This window comes from Drosophila montana, unplaced genomic scaffold (genome assembly GCF_035044405.1).
Source record: "Drosophila montana isolate Dmon_TW-CO22-7 unplaced genomic scaffold, ASM3504440v1 contig_2127_1, whole genome shotgun sequence".
Taxonomy (NCBI): domain Eukaryota; kingdom Metazoa; phylum Arthropoda; class Insecta; order Diptera; family Drosophilidae; genus Drosophila; species Drosophila montana.
Genome location: NW_026997035.1, coordinates 473,620 through 497,856, shown reverse-complemented (window position 1 = coordinate 497,856; position 24,237 = coordinate 473,620). Strand labels below are relative to the sequence as shown.

Below are 24,237 nucleotides of genomic sequence, written 5' to 3'. Positions count from 1 at the left end.
TACCCAGCCAAACTCATAAATAGTTACGCACGCCACCCAAAAGCAAAAAAAGAAGAAAAACAGCCAACAAAAATGAAAATAGAGAGAGAAAATGCCAGAACTCTGGCAACGCTTATTGGGTGCCATCGTCGCCTGCCAGGGCCATAACAAATATAAAATATTTAAATAGTAATAAATTCATAATGTCAACGTGTTGTTGCTGTAACTGCCATAGATTTATAGACAATAATAACGACAAACACGAAACGCGCGCCCCAGCACCAACAAAAAACCCAAGACCTGTGACTTAAGTAGCCAAAATAAAAATAAACAAATAATATTGCAGTGAAAAGTTAACGACTGGGCGATACTCTTTTTCTATGAAGTTGAGTTCTTGAAATTATAAATATCCAATTTTACATTCGAAAAGTAAATGAATAATAATATTTTTTATTGACTTCAACTTTACATTTATCTTGAAAAACTCTTCTCGAAAAACAACTAAGATATATGGTAAAAATGTATTTAAGAGAAGCGTAATTTTATTTTATTATTTAATTACTATATATTATAATTATTATCAATATTATTATTCTTATTATAATTTGTATTATCATTTATTTTATTATTATTCTGATTATTATTTGTATTATTATTGAAATTATTATTATTATTGAAATTATTATTATTATTAATAATAATATTATTATTATAAATTATTAAATAATATAACATAACTTACTTAATAAATCTCTAGTTTAATAATAAGAAATTACTCCTGAAAGAAGGGAATAATTAACTTTATCAAAATTTAAGTGAAATTAAATTGTTTCTTACCTACAAGAGCATGGCCAAAACAATCTACACAACATATCGCAAGATAAATGTTCACATAAAGAAATTGGTTGCTACAGCAAACAGCTATTTTCCGATTGAAAACAGGGTATAAATGGCAAAAACAAAACTTCACTAGACAAAAAAAGTAAAGAAAAAATATGGAAATGGCGCTCGTTTTATAACTTCATATAAGAAAATAATAAAATTCTTTTATTGTAGACATGATAGACTGTTAGTACCAGGGGTGGGGACTAATAGCGCCGTGTACCTTATATAATATATATATAAACTATATTAAATACTATGTGGCATGACATAAAAATATAAACAGCGCATAAAACGACTATGAAAACAATGGCACACGTTACACTACAAAGCCAGGGGCAAAAAGGGCGACTGGGAGAAAGAGATGGGGTGGGAGGGGCAGAGGCAGGGAGTGGGAAGGTCCTACGAGCTAATGAAATGTCATTGGACCCGGGCGAGGGCCGGGACGCGACTCGGGATGTCAAGCTAAACTGAAATGCAAATGTCACGCGAAAAACTATTTGACGACAACATTACGTTGACATTATAATGCGATATGACCAAAGAATATACGGCCCAAGAGACCCAACCAAACACACACACACTCACACACACACACACATACTCAACCTCAGGCTGAACCCTGAACCCGTCCCGCTGCTGCCCGAAATGTGCTTAAAGCTAAAGCTATGCTAAGTATTCGCAGTCATATGCAAATTTTATGTGTTTTTTATGGCGAGTCATGCAAGTAAATTTATTAACTATGAAAATTAAAAAAATAAATGTAGAAACCAATTATAAAACTAAAGAATCATAAAGTTAATTATGGCCATCAAACTAAGCGCAATATAAATACTAACAAATAATCAAATAGTAAAAACTAAGTTGTTCCTTATGTGAGCTGGTATTAGATAATATCATAACATATCGCTTCTCTGAAAGATATGTTTATCATACATTTTAAAAGTTATTCGAGAAGATGGTCTTTAAGATAAATAAAAAATTATTGTCAATGAAAATGTATTATTATTAATAAATTAAAGCTTTAAACAATAATATTTCACAAAAATTAATCAGCAAAAAATTACTTTAATACATTTTCTACATTATTTCTTAAATTCAAAGTAAAATGTTTAAAAATTATAAATTAAGTAAAATGATTGGAAAGGCAAGACTTTAATAACCGCATGGCCGATATATCATTTATTACTGTCACGTTGTATTGGGGCAAGAGGCCTTGCTCTCTGCGCCGGACAAAAGCCTACCGAAATTCAATTAGGCTTATCCCGTGCAACAACAACAAAGAACAGCAGCTAAAACAGCTGCAACACCTGCGCAATTAATTAGTGTTTGCCGCATTAATTTCACAAAAAATGAAAAAAATCTCTTAGGCTAAAATCCACAACCTCAAAATGTTTGCTGGTAGGCAGCATAGTCGCTTGGGTCAAATGCGTAGCTCGACCCACTGGCTAATAAATTCAAAATGGTCCCAGCATCGGCAACTCGTGCTCGTCCATGGAGCCATGCAAAAGGCTTATCTCACAGCCAGCTCAGTTTTGGGCCACGCAATTAGAGCGAAAATATGTACCAAAGTCAGCAAATGGGCCGGAAAACCACTGAAACACTAAAGCAGCCAAATCAAATAAAGCAAATTCAGTTAATTTAAATTATAATGAAGGGCTGGCCTGGGCTGGGCTGGGTTCGGCACACAACCTTTGCCGATGCAAAGATAAAATGTGCTTTGAAGTGGGAGGCTTTAATCGCACTAGATCTTATTTAAATAGAATACCTTTAATTTTGGGAAATAGTTTAAAAAAAAAGCAAGCTATGCTACCAAGAAGCGTTTTAAAGCACCCTTCGCATAATTTGTAATTTGTAAAATTGTTATATTAAACTAAAACTTTTTTATACATTTATATAGCTATTTATACCCTGAACCTATTGAAAATGGGTAAAATGGGTATGTAACAGGCAAAAGGAGGCATCTCCGACCGCATTTAGTACTTATATTCTTTATCAGTATCAATAGCCGAGTCGGTCTAGCCATGTCCGTCCGTTTGTCTTCCTGTTCGTCTGTCTGTCCGCCTGTCTCATTTGTTCAGCTGTCTGTCTTTCCGTCCTTTCGTATCCATCCGTATGTATGAACGCATCACTCCCAGAACCTCTAAGAGCTGGAGACATGCACGTAGATCCACCTAGTGCCCGCGCAGTGCGAGTTTGTTTCCGATGATCGATAACTTTTCCCGTTTTCAAACAATCGATACAAATCGATTTGGAAACCCTGTTTTTTGATCAAATTTCAAGCGCTAGAGACACAAAATTGGACATGTAGATTCCAAAATAGTATATACAGATCCAGTATCTCTCATTTTATATGAGAAAAGCTAGAGCTGCTTTGGGATTGGAAGAGAAGAGCAGAGAAGAGAAGAGAGAAGAAGAAAAAAGAAGAGAGAGTTAGAAGAAGGTTTATGGTATCCCTAGTCGGGCATTCCCAAGTAGAGCCCGCCAACTTGTTATGTTTTTTATTTAATCATAATTTTTTTATAGAAATACATTTTTATTTATATATATTTAAGCTCCTTAACATTCCGCTGGGTCTGATAAAAATCTCATCGGAGCCCATAAAATGTGAGCGTCTAGGTCCGGAGAGAGATATCATAATTTCCACTTCTATAATTTGTTTACGATTATAACCGCATGCAAAATAAAACGCATTTAAGTAATTAAGTCATAAAAAAAAATGCGTGCGGTCGTAAAAAAGTGGCCGCCGCATTGCAATAAAATGCCAAAAACAAAACAATTAGGCAATTAAATGTGCTCATATTACCAACAATTTTCGTTTTGGTAACAAAACGCGTCATAAAATACAGCCAAGGACTCACAGCCCTGAGGGGACACTAAAAAGGGTCACAAAATATGCGTATAAAAATAGCAGAAGAAAAGAATTGAAAAAAAAAATACAGAAAATTATGTGAAAATGCTGTTGATTTGGTTTTCCCAAAGTCGATTGCGGAGTGTTTTAGCAATATTTATTGAATTCCAAAAAAAAAAAACAAAACAAAATACGGGAAAATGTTTTAGGAAAGAAGGAAGGAAAGGCAATGCCCAACGCAAAAGCAGCACAACGCATATTTTTGCCCAACTGCCGGGGCGAAATTCCAAACGCGACAAAATGAATTCTTTTGTGACAAGTTCGGTTCAGTTCAGTTTAGTTCCAGAACTTCAGGAGAGCCAACCTCAGACCCTCAAGAAACGCCAGTTACGGCCACTTCATATGGAACTGTGAACAGTTTTTTCTCGTTTAGCAAGGTTTTCCTTTTTGTTGTCTCCCGCTTTTCCTTTTTTCTTTATACAACGCATCAGAGACAGTCAGGTGAAGGAATGCAGTAACCGTTTTGTAAGAAATTGAAAAATCTAAGAGATAGAGAGCGCTTTGCAGCTCGATATGGAAGGTTGAATGACGGCAGGGGGTGGGTAGGGTGAGGAAAATCAGCAGAAAATGCGCTGCTTTGGCTCACATTATTGTCATGGTCCTTGTGGATATTGTGCTTGTGCATGGAATTTTTTAATAAACGTTAAAGTTTATAACATTCTCCCTGGCACTTATATGCGAGAATATCGACATGGAACCTACACTGCTGCGATATGAAGAGTTCGGCTGGGGTCATATCATCTAAAAAAGGTAAGCCAAACGCATAAAGAGCCCTCACATAAAACCAACTAATTAGGCAAAGCATCTAATTAGAGACACAACAAGCAGCACAACCTGAACCGGAATATGCGTCTTTTGCGCCCGCTCGTAAAAGCCAAAGTCCCCCATTCCCCTCCACAAAGTGACTGCGTCGCTAAAAATTCTTATCACAATGCCAAAAATTAAGCCCACTCTGCACACAGGAGAAGAAGAAGAAAAAACCCCAAAAATTTATTGTAGCAAAGGTTAAAGATGCGCCATGTTAAATGTGGAAATTGTTTAATCCAGAGCTTAGCAATTACAAGGCACAGCGCTCGTGGTCAGCCCCATGAAATTGGGAGCTGACAACGTTCACACAGCACGGAAAAAAACAACAACACAGAAATATACATACAAACTATGCCATGGCGCACTTTGAATACTCTTGTTGTTGAAAATAATAAAATATAAAATAATAAACACAAAATATTTATATTATATAAATATAAAGGAATAGGTTGAATGTGATTCAATATAATATACTAGCGGACATTCCCCGGCCTTGTCCGTGGCAAATTTTGTGCTCAGCATTTTAGGTATAACATTTTTATCCAGTTCCCTCCCGTGAATAATATAAATCTGCACTTTCTATCTTTAACTCTATGTCTGTTTGAAAATATATTTAAAGTCCATCGCATAAAGAACCAAAACTTGAAATCAACGGTTTCTACACATGAAAGTCTCGTGGGGAGAAGCCTAAAAGCCGAAAAGTAAACTCTCGTTCATTAAGTCTTTGATCAGCTTCTTAGCTCTTAAGGTTTTGGCTGTGCGTTGATCATTAATCAGTGAGTCAGTCAATCAATGAGTCAATCAGTCAGTTAGTCACTCAGTCAGTCAGTCGTAACCGGACGGTCAGTCAGGTCAGTCAGATAGTTAATCAGTCAGTCAGGACAATCAGTTTTACATTCAGATATAGAACCAAGAATTAAAGCAAAATAAAGAAATGAAAAATAGGTGTACAATTTAATGATCTGAGTGGAATAATTAAAGGGGTTAATAATAGAAGCCAACTATAATAGTTTTATTAGTCCAACAATACTATTGATTATTTATTAACTATTAACAAACTAATTGAGTTTTCCACCGGTTAAAATCAAGTTTTAATAAGATGCTCGACTGAAAATCCTTCAAGCACGTTTTACAATAATATATTAATGAAAAAAATATTATATTATTTGTTTTACATTATTGATCGTTCATTCCTATGATTGTTATTTGATATAGTAATCTAATCTCGTGATGTTTTCTATATATATTATATATTATATTATATATGGTTTAACTTAAAGTCAACACAGTTTAACGAGCAGATAAAATCATTTATATTATTTATCTAATACAAATATAGAAAAAGTTGTTTAAAATGCGCTACCAACTTGCTCATTAAATAATAATACTCTAACTAATAGAGTATACAAATATATAAATATATATGCACAGAAAAAAATATTATCTCAGAAAAGTGGAAAGAAAAGCTATTTGCATTTTATTTGCTTTGTAATTTGATGCTCGATTGCCTTTTTAGTGTGTAATGAGCGGAGCAGTAAATGCGTTTTATTTTGTCGCAAATACAGGAAAAAAGCTGAAAGGCGACGCAGGTGCGTATGGAGGGAATACTCGATACTCTATTTGTGGGAATTAGTTTTGGGTAGAAGCAAAACGCTTACTTGCCGCATAGCTAAAATATTCCCATTTGCTAAGGGCTGTTGGTTTTTATGTGCATTGAAATAAATAAGTAAATAAATACTCTAAACAAAATGAGACTTGACCAAATTAATACTTTTTACATAGCTGTCGATTGGTTATTTATTTGAAGTAGTTTATGTGCTTAATTTAAATATTAATAAAGTTTTATTGAATTAATTTCGTAAGATATGTTCAAATTAATAATTTTATTTTTTAACTCGGATTAATTGTAGTCTGTCTTAGCACAATAAACAAATTTTTTAGAAAATAAATAAATTAAAGTATATAGTGAAGTAATTGTTCATTACCTCATTAATAAAATTTCCGAAAAATATTAAATATTTTTATATCTTTACTTAAAGATAAAAAGCGTTTGATATATAGCTTATGCAAAAGCATATAGTTCACAAGGTATTGTGCCATAAATCACCCTTAGCAACTATTTTAAGAGGAGTAATTCTCATATATTTTTAAAATTTTCTTAAAAGTTTATTTTAAAATTCATATAAATAAAATTTAAAATATTATATTTTTCCAATATTTTCAACCCCAGTCATAAATTGTGTTAAATATAATAATATATAGCTTTATTCACACCCAAATTTGTCTTGTGTTGTTGTTTTTTCTCATTGTTCTAGAGGCTGTGAAGCAACCGTTTTTGATAATAATTTTCATTGCATGGAACGCACGAGTGCATTAGCAACACCCTGAGAAAATTTAGGCACTTCAATGCTGATCAGAATAAATTGCATAAAATATTCTATTTACGTTCCCACAAGACATCGATTTGCAAAAGAAAACCCAACCAAAAAAAAGAATTATTTATTATGCCATCTAATGCAATCAAAAATGGTTGTAACTGCAATGCCTGCGGGCTGGGTAGCTCTGTTTTGTTGGGGAAAGAGCAGAGGCTAATCGAGGGGCCAAAACAATGCGCATTTTGGTTTGGTATTCATTTGCTGCTCTTCCTCTTTTATTTTTGGCTCGACGAGCAACATTTCTGCTTTGAGTTATGCTTGGAATTTATGATAAGCTATGCGGATTATGAATAATTCTCGGCAGCTATAGAAAGCCAGCTGAAATCCATCGCTGAAATAAACTATAATATAATAATACTAAAAATAATAGCAAAAATTCTTATAGCTTATTTCCATTAACAGCTAATTTATAAGTTCATCTAATTAAAGCTAATGACTGCAACTGATGTGAAGCACTGCAAAAAGGCATTTTAACTAGCTAATTAAAGCAGAGAGCAGGAGTTTGCGTTCTTTCATGCAATCTGCTTAAGGTTTTGATAGAAATATATTTGAAGCAAGGTAAAATATACACAAAATAGACTCTGATATGCCAGCTGTGTTGATGCTTAACCCTTACAATTCTAAGCAAGTTGAACCTTCGAAAGAGCAATGTATTCATTGGGTTCTTGGTGTACTGGAAAACAGCTTACTTTTTGATGTTTGTAAGATAAGGTTTTGTTATTTATACAATAAAATAAATAAATACTCTAACCAAGATATATTTCCTGCATTTGACATTTCTACAAGAAGCATAATAATTATGACTGCTAGGGTATTCAACATTCGCCACAGCGATAGTTGCCATTCGTTCTTCTTTCGAAGTGCAACAAATGAGTATATTATTTATTTAACAAAAAGGAAGCAAACACAGACGGATACACACACACAGACAGAAGAGTTCTGTGCGTTAAGTTTTTGTCACGTGTATTTTAATTTGTTGAAAGCTGCAAAAATATGCAAATATCAGTCATTAAATTAATTAAATCGAGTTTCACCTACGAAATGACTGTGCACAAAATTCACCACCCAAACTTAAAACATTTGCATCTGAACTCTGGGGCCAACCGGTTGGGAATGGCTTTAAGGTATTGTTCCAGCTCTTGAAAAGCGGGCATTAGTCAAGTCTCAGTAGCTAGAATTAAGTGAATTTTTAGTTGGTTCTCCCATAGAAAGCTTGGGCTTTCAAGCACTATGCTAAACAGTTTTGTTCATTTAAGCGCGGACTTAAAAGTTCTAAGAAAAATTAAATCAAAGTGTGCACTTAATATTCATTGTAATTTTTAATATTATTCTCTCAAGTGGGTAGAGTTTATGCTAATTGATTGTTAAGTGTTAAAGGCTTAAGCTATAAATGATTATGCAGTTAATGAATAAATACTATTAATCATTATTACAATTATATACATTTTAATTATTTAAAAAATTTTGTAATTATTTATTAGCATATATTACGTGATTTATCTTTAAACTATTATATAATTATTTAATACTATATATTATATTATTCATTATTATTATATTGTTTATTATTAAATGATATTATAAATTTTTTCTTATGTTATTATTATTATTATTAAATGTTAGAATAAAAAAAGGATTAGATTATAATACTTTACTACTTGGTCTTTTGATGGTAATAAATTTATTTAGGAGCTTCTCGTTATAAGAAAATACAATCCAATGTACTGGCTCGGGTACAAAGCAACCCCTAATAAGGCATTCGCTTTATCATTTCGCGGCTCCATTTTGTTAGCTGAACTATCCACGTATTTTGCCAACTGACCCCAAAAACATGGCCACAGAGTTCAACAACCTGGCGCCATATCCCCAATGGAATAGTCTCTGATGAAGCTGTTTTTGAGGGAGCTTATCGAAGACACACATAAACATAAACACACACACACACAGCCACTCACACACATAGGAAAGCAATAATCATAGGCCTAAGATTTACTAATAACAATGATATAAGACATTTGCGCAAATGAGTATATAATAAAGCTAATGGAAAATTATGGAGCGCTCTTTAGGGGTGCGCGGGAATGGCGCTGAGATACTGGCGCCGCTTTGTTTCCAGTCGAGTGGGTGTGGCTATATGACTGCGGAGAAAACTAAATATATATACAGCGCATAATTTATATATGTGGCTTTTTAAAGGGAGACTTAGCTGGGCTGAATGGGATGAATTTCAGTTCAGGCACATTTTTTATACCTCTTATCAATAATGCAATGGAGAGCCATATAATTGATTAAATTTACCTTTAGAGATATTTATGTAGCTGCCATTAGAAATTAAATGAACGAACTTTTAATGTTTATTACCAGCACATATTGCAACTAAACCTTTTTGCTTGCCATTGCAGGACGGCAGGTAGCTGGTCTCTGGACCTTAATGGCCTATTAAGGTGTTTGGGCTCGTGTTTTGGGCCTGCGATTTAAATGCAATTAAATTGAAATGTCTGTTTTTTAATACGCTATAGAAGTGATTAAAATAGGGTATAGAGAAGTTGTTGCGATTGTATAAGTAAGACGATTTGAGCTCTTTATTTAGTTAATGTTGGCAAGATCAATTACGTGAACTCGGGAATAAGAATGTATTTTATATGAATAAAGATAGATTCTACTTAACAGTATTATGTGCTTTGGCTGAAACTTGCCTTGTCGACAATTTATAAAAATTTTTTTAAAAATAAATAAATAAAGTATAACTGGTTCCCCCAACAAATCAGAATAAATATCCCATTTAAATATTAAATAAAATCTACTAAGCTGTGCTTTGGCTCCTCTATACTTCTACAGGGTATCTGCCGGTCGCGCACATGCCCTGAGCGCTTTAACTGTTTTCGGACACACTTTATGGCCACAGCAATGGCTCAAAAAGGGCTGCCGTGCACTTCAATTAAAATAAATGAAATTGCGCGCCACCTCAAAAAAGCAACAAAAATAAATAAAATAGTGGGAGTGGAAGGGGCGCTGAGAGGGGGGGATGGTTGCTCGTAAAAGCATTTAACACATTTAATGACCGCCCGCTCATCGATGAATAGCAGCCAACATTTGTTTATGAACAATAATAACTTTTCACTCATTTAATTTAGCTTCAAGCTGGAAAAATACAATGCGTCACGCCCAACGTTTTAGCGGTTTTTGTGACGCCCACACACACACACACACACACACACAGGGAGAAAATGTCAACTTTTTGCCAACCGAAAATTGTCAAATGCACAGAATTTTATGCCATACGCCATACATTTATGTTGATGCGGTTGCAAAGTTTTTTAATTACATTTGCGCCCCCCACTAGCTGGCTTTCAACAACGCCCCTGTGTTTCAATCTACCATAGAAATTATGTGTATATACATATATGTATATTTAATGCTTTATGATTGTGTGTGAAAAACTCATTTAATTTCGTAACAATTTAGAAATGATAACATGCATACATTTCTTATCAGCATGCAAATATTTTAACATATTATACAGAGGCTTTTCAGCCTAGGTGTATATTATTCTATGTATATATTCTAGGCACATTAACTTTAAAACTAATATATATGCGCTGGTCTAGCAATATTTTGCTTATATGCCATTAAATTTGTGCTGCCTTTGGCAGGCCCAACTGAACCGCAACCCACTTGTCACGCGCTTGTCAATCAACCCATCAGTTGGGGGCCCAAAAGCAAACGTTCTTTGCACAACTTGGCTACTTATCAGCCTGGCACATTGGATGTGGAAAACTAATTGCTGAAAGGCTGCTGCTCCTTGAGCAGTGTAGATTATGTAAAGCCCGGCTGAATGACAGCAGCATATCCTCCATCTCTAACCCTGAATCATAAAAATGTTTAGACAACACACATGCACACACACACACACACACACCCACACAGAGAGAGAAAGCTCATCATTCATTTGAGCAAGTAAACATGGCCAAATGAAGAAAATGCCTGCTTAATGTTATCAGCCGCATGCGATCTAATGTGACCCAAATATATATATACAGAATATATATGGTGAACGGTTGGGCGGACGTGGGCATAGGCATAAGTAGCTGCTGACCAAGGCAAACAAATTTAAAGCAATCTCATTGGAGCTTTGGCAACTAGGTCGCATGATTAGCCTGGATTTTTGGCCAATTTTTCAAGAGAAAGTTGTAGTTAGCTGTCTGTCGAGGGACTTTGCAACTAGAATATGCCCTGCAGACAGGTGCCAGTCGAAGGACTATCCAATTGAAAGATGCCCTGTAGACAGGTGTCTGTCGAGAGACTATCCTACTAGAAGATGATCTGCAGACATGTCTAGACACATTCACTTAGACTCATATTATCTTCCAACTAATAATATATTCTTAAATATCATCCCTATTGCTTACTGATTAGTATTTACTTTTAATGATAGGTTTATAATATATTTAGCTACCAAATTTGTTTGACGTCCATTTAAAACGTACACAAAATTTGGAAACTAGACCAACTTCTTCAGTCAAGCTATGCAATAAGAAGATGCTCTGCAGACAGGTACCTATCGAGAGACTATCCTACTAGATGATACTCTGCAGACAGGTCTAGAGTAGCCCTAAACACATTCACTTAGCTGCTTGCAGAAGCTAAACTGTTGTTCTCCTACAACAAATAAAAACAAATATTCTTAAATATTGTTCACCCGATTATTATGCACTTTTAATGAAAGTTATATAATATCTTCATGTATACGTGTACCAAATATTTGACAATGACCTGTAAAATCTTGTAGAAACTTCCTCTGTCAAGTCTCTGCAATTGGAAGATGCCCTGAAGAGAGGTATAAGGTAGCCCTATTCATACTCACTTATACTTAACTTTATTTTCAAATATCAGTTTTGTTATTTACCCGATCAATATACACTTTTAAAGATAGTTAGGCATACGTATACCACATTTTTTTGACCATTTAAAATGTATAATAAATTCGAAATGCATTTTATATAATTAAAAATGTATTCCTGTATACTTAATAATAAGCGATATATGATATCAATGGAACAAGAAATTTTGATATATAATTTTAACAGTTAGACATTGATTAAGAATATGCAATATGCTTGTAGATAAAGGATCGAACATCTATATCATATAGCTGCCATGGGAAAGAAGGTTCTTGTTTGGATAACTCCATTGTTTATCTAGATATAGTGACCTGACTATGCTCCTTACATACATGCAAAATCCTATCCTATATCATATAGCAGCCATAGGAACGATCGGTCGAAAAGTAGGGATTTGTGAGGCAAAATATTTTGTTTACGATTATATTATCATCAAACATAACATTAATGAGCTTCACTTTTCTCACATATCTGCAAAACCGTAAGGCAAATGCCTAAAAGGCATTAGTTCTTATTCTTACTTTCTCATTTTATATCAAACATCGCCCTCAAAGAATTGAACCCAGTGCCGCGTTCTACAGTCAATTTCAACATTCATCCTCCCGCTTTGAAAATTTAATTTTTTGTATTCGAGTAAACAAATTAATGGATATAGAAAAAAAAACTAGAATTATTTACAATGCAGAGTAGTTTAGTTTCAGGAAACAATTAATACAAAAAATACAAAAAAATACATTAAAAATCATCATCATTATTACAATTACATTGATAAAAGATAAACTTAAAAAAAATGCAGCAATTGCATTAAAAGTTTTTTGAACGAATAAAAACAACTCGAATAATAACTGCAAAAATCATATAAAAGTGGAGCGCAGCGTAAGCCCAGTCAACAGAACGAATACCAAAAAGCTGCGAGCATAAACTATATACACCATATATAAAATATAAAACATATTCGATTAAAATGAAATTCATAATAGCTTTGCTCGGCTTGGTGACTGTGGCTCTGGCAGCTGATGTGAGTATCAGAGTTAATGTTAATTGACGCGTAAGCCCTGACGATTCTGTCAATCGACGCAGGTAACTGAGGAGCACAAGGCAATAATTCGGCAACATGCCAATGAATGCACCCAGCAGGAGGGCAACACCAAGGACCAGGCAATGGCACTGCGCAATGGCAACTTTGAGGATACCGATGAGAGGATAAAGTGTTTTGCCAACTGTTTCTTGGAAAAGGCCGGCTTCATAGTCGATGGTCAGCTTATGCCCGCTGTGGTACAGCAAAAGCTGACAGACGTTGCCGGAGCTGATCAAGTAAAGGCCGCTCTGAGCGCCTGTGATTCCATCAAGGGTGCGAACAAGTGCGACACAGGATTCCAGATCTACCAATGCTTCTATAAGAATCGCGCTTTTCCCTAAAACCCTATTCTGTAACATTTTTGGGCGCTTGAGTTTCCCATAAATAAAGCTTTAAGAACATCATAAATAATTTCCAAACTATTCGCTTTGGTAACTAGCTCAAGTCTTCTTAGACTTTAGTTTTATTAGGATCCGAAAATAAGCTCTAGAATCTGTACAAATTTGCGTTTATAGTAGGCTCTAAGAAGTAAGTCAAAGCAACCTTCCTAGGAGTTGTACTTTGTTAGTTGTATTTCTCATTATATATTGGGTAACGCTTTCGATCAGAACAAAAAACAGTTCACATCAAAATTTGTAAAAATGTCGGCAAAAATGAACTCCATACAGTTGAGACTTTTAAAACATTTACTAAGCAGAAGCTATCGTAATTCACCATCAAAGCGGGCCATATTTGATGTAGCTAACATGAAAGAATTTGAAAAAAAAGTTAAGCGCTCTAAGTTGCCAGTGTTGGTCGATTTTCATGCCAGGTAAATGCGTTTTCGGATACCGATTGATCATCGATAAATTTTGCAAATCTTTAATCCATCTATAGTTGGTGCACGCCCTGTAAGGCGCTCACTCCTCGTCTAGCAAACATTATATCAGAGCAGAGGGGCCGTCTCCGTATGGCCCGTGTCGATATAGATGAATTTACCGATTTGGCACTGGATTATAATGTGGGTTCGGTGCCGTCACTTCTCGTCATGCACAATGGTAAGGTGCTTAATCGTTTGGTTGGACTGCAGACATCAGACTATATTCGAAATTGGCTCGCTAAAGTGATCAAAAACTGTTCCCCTAACTAGATTTATATATATATTAGTGAATATAAAAAAATAAACGTTGTTTTTCATAATACAAATATCGAACAAACACGTTTTTAATTAATTTTCACCATTTTAACGAGCTGCCGTCTGGCGATTTACCAGTGCAAATATCGGCGCCGGCAATTCAAAATGCAAACAAAGTCTCAGCTCAACTCCTGCTCATTCTCCATTCTCGTGTCTCGCTTCTCTTGTCTCGCCCGATTCTCAAACAAATAAGAGTTGGTTGAACCAACAACAAATACAATGCGTATATCTCGGTGTATTCTCAATTGTTTGCGCTAGCCCAAAAACAACAACGTTACTGAAACTCGCCATTTATCTACGTATCTAGAGATACCCATCCACTGCTCTCTCTGTGTGTTTGTGTGTCCATGTATCTATCCATCTATATTTGCTTTTGCTGGTTATGTGCGCCACTGTTGTCCTGTGCTTGGGGAATACACTCTAATTGATTTTGCTAATGTTGCTTTTTAATGAAGTGTCAAATGTGTTGCTTGGTTGGGGTCTATCTATGTGTGTTTCGGTTAGTGCATAGCCTTCAAGATGCATGTCATGCGAGAACAATGGATAAAGCGAGTATTGAGTCCTTGTGCTCCCCAAACATCATGGAAAATGCAGCGAAAATTGCGTATATGAAATGAGACTAGCTTTCAGCTGAGCTGAAAGTTAAGCTTCTTAGTCTAGTTTTTGTCATGGAACTTTTCGAGATTTTCATGGGCTTCTTAATATTATTGAATTTGCGAAAATTTACAAATGTAATAAAAGTGTAAATGATCTATGTATCTATTCATGTAGCTTCACCCATTCGATGACTCATATAAATGGCATTGAGTAAATACTTATAGATGCAAAAATAGAATTTAGTTGAGCATGTGGCTGCCATTAACCTACGCAGAAATCAAATAGATAAGCCAAAAATAAATCAATCAAATATATATTTTTTATTTTTCAATATAAATCAAATTTAAACAATCTTATCTCTAGTGAGGATAATTATAGTAATTACGCATATAAAATTCTTATTTAGATTCTTTATAATTGGTTACATTTATTTGGAGTAGCCCTATAAACATCCTCATGTCACATTGGCCCATTAGCTCAGCTGGTTAGAGCGTCGTGCTAATAACGCGAAGGTCGCGGGTTCGATCCCCCCATGGGCCATATACGATTTTTTTTTTTTCATTTTTTAATATGAAAATTATTGAATGCAATTATTTATAATTTACTCTTTTTTCCAACACCTAAATACCGGAAATTTTAATAAATAAATAACAATACTTTTGTGCACACTTAAACTAAACCAAATTATTTATGATACATTAAAAATAATGACTATCGTTTAAGCAAAAAATACATGCATTTAGTGAATACACCTTAACTAGCAAATTTTGCGTGCTAATACGTACTTTAAGCTTCATTCTGCATGCATATTATTTTGCTTAAACGCTTTTAGCTTGCAGCTTAATAAAGCAAAGTCTATTGCCTCTTCCTTGTTTCGAAATATTTGCCCAAGGACTCGTTTCATCTATCACACAGCCCGCATACATAATACGACAGACTAATCCTTAACCCTTTTGCCATGCTCACACACAGATTACCATACCCATTTTGCTTGGTTGATTGAGAAGGGAGGCTGTCTAAAGACCGACGACACTTATGGCCATGGCCATAAACAAAATTGAAATTATAAAGTAAAAGTGTGGAACAATTACCCAGCGGAAAAGAAGGAGAGTTACTTTTTTTTGTGTATGGGAAACTGTTTGTGCTGGGCCCACAAAATAGATGTGCCGCAATGTAATTGAGTATTTGTATTCAATTAAGACTTATTTCAATATTTGCATACGTCGAATGCAACAGTCCAGACACTCAATTCGACGCCAGACAACACTCAGTTGCCAGTGTTGTCAGTGTTGCCAGTGTTTCCAGTGCTGGCCAGCGTAAATCCCCTCCATATGCTGGAACATAATTTGCTGAAACGAAACTTGAACAAACAGAAGGGCTGGACTCCAGGAGCAAAAGCAGCAGCAAATCTCTGGGTTTGGTTTTTGAAGCTGGGGTGTTTTTAATCGGCAGGGGGAGTGGTTGGCGAGGGGGGTGGGGGCGGTGTACATCATGTGTGCAAACTGTCTGAATTTGACAGCCCGCATAAAGCGGCCTGCAGACAACTGTGCTGCCGCCTAGGTAAACAGGTAAAAGAGGTGGGCGTGGCTATAAATGCATTGCACATCGCGTGGACTTTTAGTGTATCCGTGTGTGTGTGTAAGTGTGTGTGTGCGTGTGGGTGTGTGTGTGTTGTTTGTTGTACGTGTGTGTTTTATGTCCTCTGACACAAAATGCAACAAATATTAATTTTTATTATGCAAACATTGCTTTAATTACATTATTTTTGCGTATAGTCGAGCAGACAAACCAACTTGACGTGTGTCTATGTATGTGTGTGTCTGTGTTTGTGTGTGCTTGTGTGTGGTTAACTACCTCCCGCCACACTCAACTCGCCCTTCTCGCCACTCTGTGTGTGTATGATCAATCACTGGAAAATTGGATTTTCATATGGGCCGCACTGGTGTGGCGTTTATGCAATTTCCAGTAGTCCTCGCTGCAGCCTTATGGCTGCAAAAATCAATCGGTTGCCAATGTGGAAACGCACTTTCCCCGCCCTGCCTCAGGCAACTCCACCACCCGCCACCCCCGCTTGACAAGCACAAACACAAACTTAATCAGCAGCCATGAATTGGTCAATAATTTTTAAATACAAATCAAGTGTTAACTGCGGCGCTTCATGCCCAACATCAATGGGCAATTTCAGCGTGGTGGTAAGGGTGGGGGGGTCTAGGGGGTAGAAACGAGGCTCGAAAAGCTGTTTGCGAAACGGTTTAAAAAATCATAAAATTATGTATGCAGCTCTTGTGGGGTTCATAAGTTCTCTTCAAATGTTACACATTGAGTATCGAGTAGCTGCTTTATGGCAGAAATGAAAATATAAATAAAAATCTGGTGAAAGTTAAAGGCTGTTATTAAGATAAGCTTTATAATACTCATAGTATGTTACTTGATTATTATTATTATTAATTTAATTTAGCTTAACTTATCTTTTACTTCCTAGAAGAAGTATCTGGAAAAAGTCTTGTAGTCATAGAATATTTCTTGAAAGGTTTATTTCATGTTTTAAATATAGCTTATCTTATGTTATACTCATCGACCGTGTTTTTTATGTACTTATTTAGTTATTTAATATAGCTTAACTTACCTTATTCAATAGAAATATCTGGTGTAGGTTAAAGCCTGCTATAAGCAGGCATGTTCATTCAGCATGTTTATTGAAAGATTTATTTATTTGGATAATTTAGCTTAACTTAACTTTACTCAAAATAAACATCTTGTGAAAATTGGGGCCTGGAATTAATAATCTCTCTTATACTCATATAATGTTTTTCAAACGAGTTATTTATTTATTTTATTGTATTTTGATTGGAAATATAAACAATATAAAATGTGGCTTATAAATATAAAAGATTATAATAATATATAAATAAAGTAATATTTAATTAATGGAATATATATAATAAAAATTAAAACATAAATATTTAATTGACTGAAACAAAAAAATAAATTGCGCATAAAAATTTAAATAACTCAAATTAAAAGTAAGCAAAGAGTGAATATTAATTGGAGTAAATTAAGCGAGAAATTGAGTTCTTCAATATTTATTTTACAAAATAATTTATGATTCTTTTTATTAAATGAATCCAAATTTGTACATCTAGAACTTTTTGGATTAAACTTTTTATTTTAATTGTCAATGCAATTAACTCTCCTCTCTCGCTCTCTATCTCTCTCTCTCTGTCTCTGTCTGTCTCTGTCTGTCTCTCTCTCTCTCTCTCTCCCTGTCTCTCTCTCTCTATCTATCTCTCTCTCTCTCTTCCTCTCTCTCAATCTCTCAAACATTCTTTCTTCCTCTCTTATACTTAAGCCCCATAGACTGTTCCATGAGAAATTCTAAAATAATATTCCAATCACTAACCGATGTTTGTCCCTCAAACACGTTCCAGACTTATAACCATATCGAACGTCATTCATTTGTCTTCTGGCCAAAACTTTGAATCACTAAAACCGCAAATGCCTCGTAACGCTCCGCACACATTTTGACACTCAAGCAGATACTGTATTCAGCCGGAACCCTTTTTGCCGGCTCAAACCATTTTGGCAATCAATATAAACAGACACAGAGCTATACATATGAAGATATTCTACAGTTTTTGCATGGTTTTTTTTCGTTTTTCGGTTTGCCATTTTTTCGTTTTTGGCAACCAAATCCATCGTCTCGTCCGGCTGTGGCCATGGGCTATGGGCTGCCTGGCGGAAATTCGATTTATTTTCATCAATATTCAATGTCAATGCAACATCTTCGTGGCCAAAACCAAAAAGCGTACATCAGGCATGTCGAGAGCCAACAGCAATTGCAACAGCAGCAGGGGGAGCGGGTGCCATGAGGTTAGAGGGGCGCCATGGAAATGGACTTTGTGGCTTGCAACTTTTTGGGGGTTTTCCTATTAAAATTTGATGCGCACGTTGTCGTTGTCTCATGTCGCAGCTACTTCACCCCTCCCTCTCCCTCGCTCTCTCTCTCTCTCGCTCTCTCCCTCTTACTCTCCCTCTAGCAGGTGGCATTGCCAGTCACACACACACTTGACGCTTTACCATTGCATATTTAAACAAATTTATTTGCAATTTAGTGTTTGCGGTCTCTGAACATTTTCCATTTGAAATGGGCATTGCCGAAGAGCAGAAGTGGGAGTCCTTCACCTCTGTTTGTGCTCTGCAGTGTCTGGCTGGCGGCAGCCTTTAAAGTGGCGCGCGAAAATTAATTAAAATTTTTTGAATTTATTGACAAATTTGTCAAATTTATTTCGATGGGCCAAACAACTAGTTGCATACAAATCATATTTACGCTGCAGTTGAGCTTGATTGTTGCAAAAGTAACAAATATGTCAAAATATTACAACGTTTGCCAAAAGCACTTGTTAAAATTGAATTGATAAACGAGATTTCTGGAAAATTTATGTTATTTGCATTTTCATTTATAGTTAACTGAACGAGCAGTTGCGGGTTCAAGCCTCATGCGAGGTAAGGGGCCTTTTGCTTAACTAAATGCATTTTTTTATTTGTTTTGTTGACATTTTCATTTATTTAAAAATGTGTATGCTCTCAATAAACAAAACGAGCTGCTGCGGGTTCGAACCTCAAGAACCTTTTTAAAGAAATTGCGAAAATATTTGCATATTGACAAAACTAAATTAAAATTTACACACAAAAGAATATCTTTTTTTTTTAAATAAATGGTTTAAAATTGTTTTCCTAGATTCACTGCTGTTTTTAGTCGTTTTAAGTCAACCCTTGGCAAACTTTAAGGTCAGTTTGCAGACTGCGTGGCCGCTGCGAGCAGAGCAAACAGAGAAGCCAAAAACCAACAGGAAATTGCACGCGGGCCGCTCGCGTTTATTAAAGCCATATTTGTGCCACAGGCAAAAATTGTCGCAGCAGCATCATAACTAAAAGAGGTGGGAAGTGGCAACGGTAGAGGAAAACGCAAGCAGTGTCCGTATGCAGCGTGCCGATAAGAGTCGTCAACGTTGTGTGTGTGGCCACAGCTAAGTAAATACGTAATCCACGTGAGTCGTGGTCGAGTGGCTGCTCACTGTGAGTGTGAGAGAATACACTCAGTGTACTTGTGTGTGAGAGAGAGGAAAATATTACTCAATTGCCTTAGCAAGTTTTTACAGCAGACGGCTTGTGAGCAGTCACTGTCTTTACTGGGACAATAGTTGTACTGCACACAACAAGCAGAGTGGCGCAGTGGAAGCGTGCTGGGCCCATAACCCAGAGGTCCGAGGATCGAAACCTTGCTCTGCTATAGGGTACCGAAATGGAAAAATGTGATTTCCATTCTTTTTATGTTTGCCAAAATCACTAAAGTATTCAAACATGCGTTCAGCATTCACGAAAAGTTCTTATGCTAATAGATATTTTATATTTTGTGGGACTTTGTAAAATTTGCTTACATTAAAACTAAAAAATTTACTTCCCATACCGGGAATCGAACCCGGGCCTTCTGGGTGAAAGCCAGATATCCTAGCCACTAGACCATATGGGATTAAACAGCATTATGCCAAATAACATATTTCAATGTACTGTCGTTCACGTCAGACAATTTGGGGATTTTATTAAATCAATAAACTTAAAAATACATTAAAACCTGTTTTAAATGTTAACTGTCAAAACATAACAAAAAATTGTTGCCACAATTCACTTTATTATGGTGCGAATAAAAAATAATTCACATGCGTTTCCCATACCGGGAATTGAACCCGGGCCTTCCGGGTGAGAGCCGGATATCCTAACCACTAGACAATATGGGAGATGTTCGCTCTGGTGTTTAAGCTGGCATATTAGTTTGACAACAATACATGGTACCATTAAGAATCAACTTTTTGAGCTGTAGAAAGCCCCTTTATAAAATAAGGCACCATTGAATTTAAATATTCATTAATGTAGCCGGTTTTGATTAAAAACAAGAAAATTGAATTTTCACAAGTTAAATAACATTTACAAGCCGTTGAATTAGAATTTTTGTGCGCCATAATTAAACATCAGTTAACAATAGTGTGCTATATTTATAGTACATCATGATTTGCATATCTCATTCAAAATATTTGAAACATATATTGGCTGATAATAATTATAAAACCGGCTTTTGGCGGCGAAGCACACATCTCCCATATTGTCTAGTGGTTAGGATATCCGGCTCTCACCCGGAAGGCCCGGGTTCAATTCCCGGTATGGGAAGACAATGGAATTTATTTTTATTAATTTTAATCTTTTTGTTAAGGTTTGACAAAGTATTTTTATTCAATAAAAAAAGTTTATGGTCACGATTGACGAATTACGCAATGCATACAAATGATATGAATTAGGTTCAGCTCATTTTAAATTCTGTAAAAAAAATTATATTTTTCACTCATCTTAATTATAATTTGATAATCATTGTTTTCACAAAGTATTACTTAGTTTTTGAAAAATACGTTCATAGTAGGCGTAATATACATACAGCATCAAGAACCCAAAACTGTGGTTAATTCAATTTGTAGTGATTCAGTGAATATGACAAAGCTATCTTATGCTGCGTGGTTAGGTGTATCCCATATGGTCTAGTGGCTAGGATATCTGGCTTTCACCCAGAAGGCCCGGGTTCGATTCCCGGTATGGGAAGTAATTTTTTTTTAATTTTTCTATTGATTTAAGTATTTAAATCTATTCTTATATTGCTATTAAATTGTATAAATATACTTGAAATAGCGTTACAGAATTCAAAATAAGAAAGTTTCTTATTTTTTCTAGCACTTATAAAAATGTTTGCGCATGTAGTGCGCACAGCGATCGTATATTCTTTTTTCTACTTTTTCTGCCGTACAATTCTCAATTGGTTTTAGCACCGGTTCGTTGGTATGCTTGCTGCTTGGCACGGAACAATTGTCATTAGTAGTGGTAGACTGACGTTCTACCCAAATACTAAAAGGCCAGTTGATGATACAAAATTATGATTCTTGTGATTATAATTGAATACCACGATTCTGACGGGGTTGCTCCTGCCTAGAATTGTCGGTTGTACTGATGGTCTCTAACTAATGACAAAATTCCTTTCTAAATAATCAATGCGAAAATATATTTTTTACAATTGGGTGTGTTGAGCGGATTGAACTGCGGTGCACGATGTTTTGGCAAAGTGCTGAGGTTGCGGAAGGGGCGGCCATATCTGCATATGGCATATTGACACTTGTCTGTGCGCTTGTTGATGCCCGTTGCCCAGTCAGTTTCGCCCGTCTGTCTGACTGACTGGTTGTTGCTGAAGTACTGGGTGCGGCCTGTTTTGGACCCGTTTGTCTGGGTACCCGTGACCGTGGCAACGAAATCATCAGAGAACTGTTGCCGCCGCCGCCAGCCTCTCATCATTTTGTCTGTGTGTGGTGTGTTCTGTTCTTTTTTCGGCGAAAATTTACATAAAAATCGCATTACACTTAACATCCACTTTGCTAAACGAAGCGCATGAAAGCGGGCGCCACGCGGTTTGAGTTTGAGCTTTCGGTTTTTACGTATTGGGTGCTCGCCAACTCGACTGCGCTTTTGTAAGCCCCGACACGTGTGTTTATGTGAGTGTTGTATGTGTTGTGTGTGTGTCTCTTGGTCTGTGCAAAGCGGTTTCAAGTGCATCGCGGCCTACGGAAATTAAATTAAAAAGCGCATCCAAAACGATCAAATGAAAACAATTTTGTGTTTTTTCGCAAAAATAAAAGTCGTATAAAAAACACCCAAATTGCAATTTGTCGACAATGATCTCTATTTGGACAGCACACTCCATTTATAAAGAAACCAATGGGAAGTAGACAAAAAAAACAAGCTTTTGAAGCTGGTTAAATGCTTTTGAAATCAGGCTTATATATAAGAAATAACTAAGATCTATTAAATCTAAAAGAGCTAACAATGAAAAGAGCAGTTGGAATAATATGTTAGCTAAGACACAGAAAACTTTCTAAGTAAATTCTCAATCTCTTTTTCATTCGGGCCAAGCGGAGAGGGGTATTCTCTGACTTATTCTGAAAGTATTATCATCTAGTTAGACCTTTGTAGAGATCATAATGTCATGAAATGTGTAACGCATAGGAGGAGCCATGTCCGTCTGTCCTTTCGATTGATATCGGAACAATCGGTCCAAAAGTAGTTTCTTGTATGAAAAACTTTTTGTCTATTGAGGTAGCTTACGCAATCTCGGTATTTACACGTTTCACTTTGCTCCTACATTTATGCAAAATCTTATTTACATCGGACCACTATATTAAATGAGGTTCTTGGATGAAAAACTTTTCATGATGTCTTAACCATACTCGGCATTAAATATTTTCCCTGTGCTTCTTAGATACGAGTAAACATTATGAGTATTATGAAATGGTTCGGTCTTCAAGAAGATAGCCCTTCTTTCTCGTTTTTCCTTTTGATAGTTTTTTAATAGATATTATATTTTTGATTGTACTAGAAAACAACAAAATTAAACACAACAAAAGTTTCTGATTGACGCATGTTAAATATTTTTAAAGAGGGTACAAAGTTATAAAAAATGATTTTTTAAACATTTAGTTATTTACTTCATTTTATATTAATATAAATATTAACGTCCTTTTAAAATTGTTATTTCTTAAAAAATAAACTTAGGCTTATATATATTATATACTAGCGGGTATAGCCCGGCCTTGCCCGTGGCACGTATGTTATTAAATCAATGTTCTCAAACAAATTTGAAATGATTTTGAAATTGATCGGACGGTAAACAAATAACTTTCATACAAACGTTTTCCGCCAATTTACCACTGTTCCCAAATCGCTGAAACACGTATTCATTACATTCTTATGTAGAGCTTTAAAAATAAGTTTGAAGCAAATCGGACACAATTTAAAACTTCGCCCAAAAAATCTTTGAGTCGCATCCCACCCGAAAAAGTTTGGATTCTGCGAAAAGTGTGAAACACGTATCAAATGATTTTTCTTATAGATCTTTGGAAACGAATTTGAGCGTGAAACGTCACCCACCAAATTTTTGACCTCCATTTCCACCAAGGAGGAACGGATTTTTCGAAAAGTGTGAAACACCCCTTAAATTAATTTGAACAAAGGTCTTTGAAAATAAGTTTGAGGCCGATCGGATGGTAAACAAAAAAGTTACATACAAACATTTTTCGCGATTTTGCCACACTTGCGGGTCGAATTTCCCGAAAACCCGTCTTAACGTGCACCTACATCACATAAGGTAGCTACAGTGAAAATTTCAGCTTCCTAGCTCTTACGGTTTGGGCTGTGCGTTGATCACCAATCAGTCAGTCAGTCAGTCAGTCAGGACAAACAGTTTTATATATAGAGATTATATATCATATCTTTAAGTTATCTTCTATACATTTTTGTGCTTTCAACTAAAACCTAATTGAATTGTCTGAAAAAAAGGCTCTTAAACTTGCGTTATAGTTGTTTTTGCTAGCTGCCCATTGCAGTTG

At 35.6% G+C, this 24,237-nt stretch overlaps 2 protein-coding genes and 6 non-coding genes across 8 annotated transcripts; 6 read left to right on the top strand and 2 right to left on the bottom strand.

The window, feature by feature from the left end:
* The first annotated feature begins 12,797 nt into the window (after positions 1-12,797).
* Positions 12,798-13,404, top strand: LOC135427061 (general odorant-binding protein 56d-like). The gene is made up of 2 exons (XM_064680486.1): positions 12,798-12,933; positions 12,996-13,404. Exons 1-2 carry the CDS (start codon positions 12,880-12,882, stop codon positions 13,332-13,334), a joined length of 393 nt encoding a protein of 130 aa, XP_064536556.1. The 5' UTR covers positions 12,798-12,879; the 3' UTR covers positions 13,335-13,404.
* Positions 13,405-13,565: 161 nt separating this feature from the next.
* On the top strand, positions 13,566-14,178 carry LOC135427071 (thioredoxin, mitochondrial). The gene is made up of 2 exons (XM_064680498.1): positions 13,566-13,804; positions 13,870-14,178. The coding sequence occupies exons 1-2, from the start codon at positions 13,635-13,637 to the stop codon at positions 14,120-14,122; spliced, it is 423 nt and encodes a 140-aa protein (XP_064536568.1). The 5' UTR covers positions 13,566-13,634; the 3' UTR covers positions 14,123-14,178.
* A 1,052-nt stretch (positions 14,179-15,230) lies between these two features.
* On the top strand, positions 15,231-15,304 carry TRNAI-AAU (transfer RNA isoleucine (anticodon AAU)). The gene has a single exon. It is a non-coding gene; the product is annotated as a tRNA-Ile (tRNA).
* Positions 15,305-19,982: 4,678 nt separating this feature from the next.
* TRNAM-CAU (transfer RNA methionine (anticodon CAU)) lies at positions 19,983-20,054 on the top strand. Its single transcript has one exon. It is a non-coding gene; the product is annotated as a tRNA-Met (tRNA).
* A 168-nt stretch (positions 20,055-20,222) lies between these two features.
* Positions 20,223-20,294, bottom strand: TRNAE-UUC (transfer RNA glutamic acid (anticodon UUC)). The gene has a single exon. It is a non-coding gene; the product is annotated as a tRNA-Glu (tRNA).
* Positions 20,295-20,487: 193 nt separating this feature from the next.
* On the bottom strand, positions 20,488-20,559 carry TRNAE-CUC (transfer RNA glutamic acid (anticodon CUC)). Its single transcript has one exon. It is a non-coding gene; the product is annotated as a tRNA-Glu (tRNA).
* A 355-nt stretch (positions 20,560-20,914) lies between these two features.
* TRNAE-CUC (transfer RNA glutamic acid (anticodon CUC)) lies at positions 20,915-20,986 on the top strand. Its single transcript has one exon. It is a non-coding gene; the product is annotated as a tRNA-Glu (tRNA).
* A 351-nt stretch (positions 20,987-21,337) lies between these two features.
* On the top strand, positions 21,338-21,409 carry TRNAE-UUC (transfer RNA glutamic acid (anticodon UUC)). Its single transcript has one exon. It is a non-coding gene; the product is annotated as a tRNA-Glu (tRNA).
* The last annotated feature ends 2,828 nt before the right edge of the window (positions 21,410-24,237 follow it).

Bases quoted from the DNA above. Each gene is read 5' to 3' on its own strand.
- LOC135427061 (XM_064680486.1), top strand. From the start codon at position 12,880: ATGAAATTCATAATAGCTTTGCTCGGCTTGGTGACTGTGGCTCTGGCA. The intron at 12,934-12,995 runs GTGAGTATCAGA...CAATCGACGCAG, and splicing joins CTGTGGCTCTGGCAGCTGAT to GTAACTGAGGAGCACAAGGC.
- LOC135427071 (XM_064680498.1), top strand. From the start codon at position 13,635: ATGTCGGCAAAAATGAACTCCATACAGTTGAGACTTTTAAAACATTTA. The intron at 13,805-13,869 runs GTAAATGCGTTT...ATCCATCTATAG, and splicing joins TTGGTCGATTTTCATGCCAG to TTGGTGCACGCCCTGTAAGG.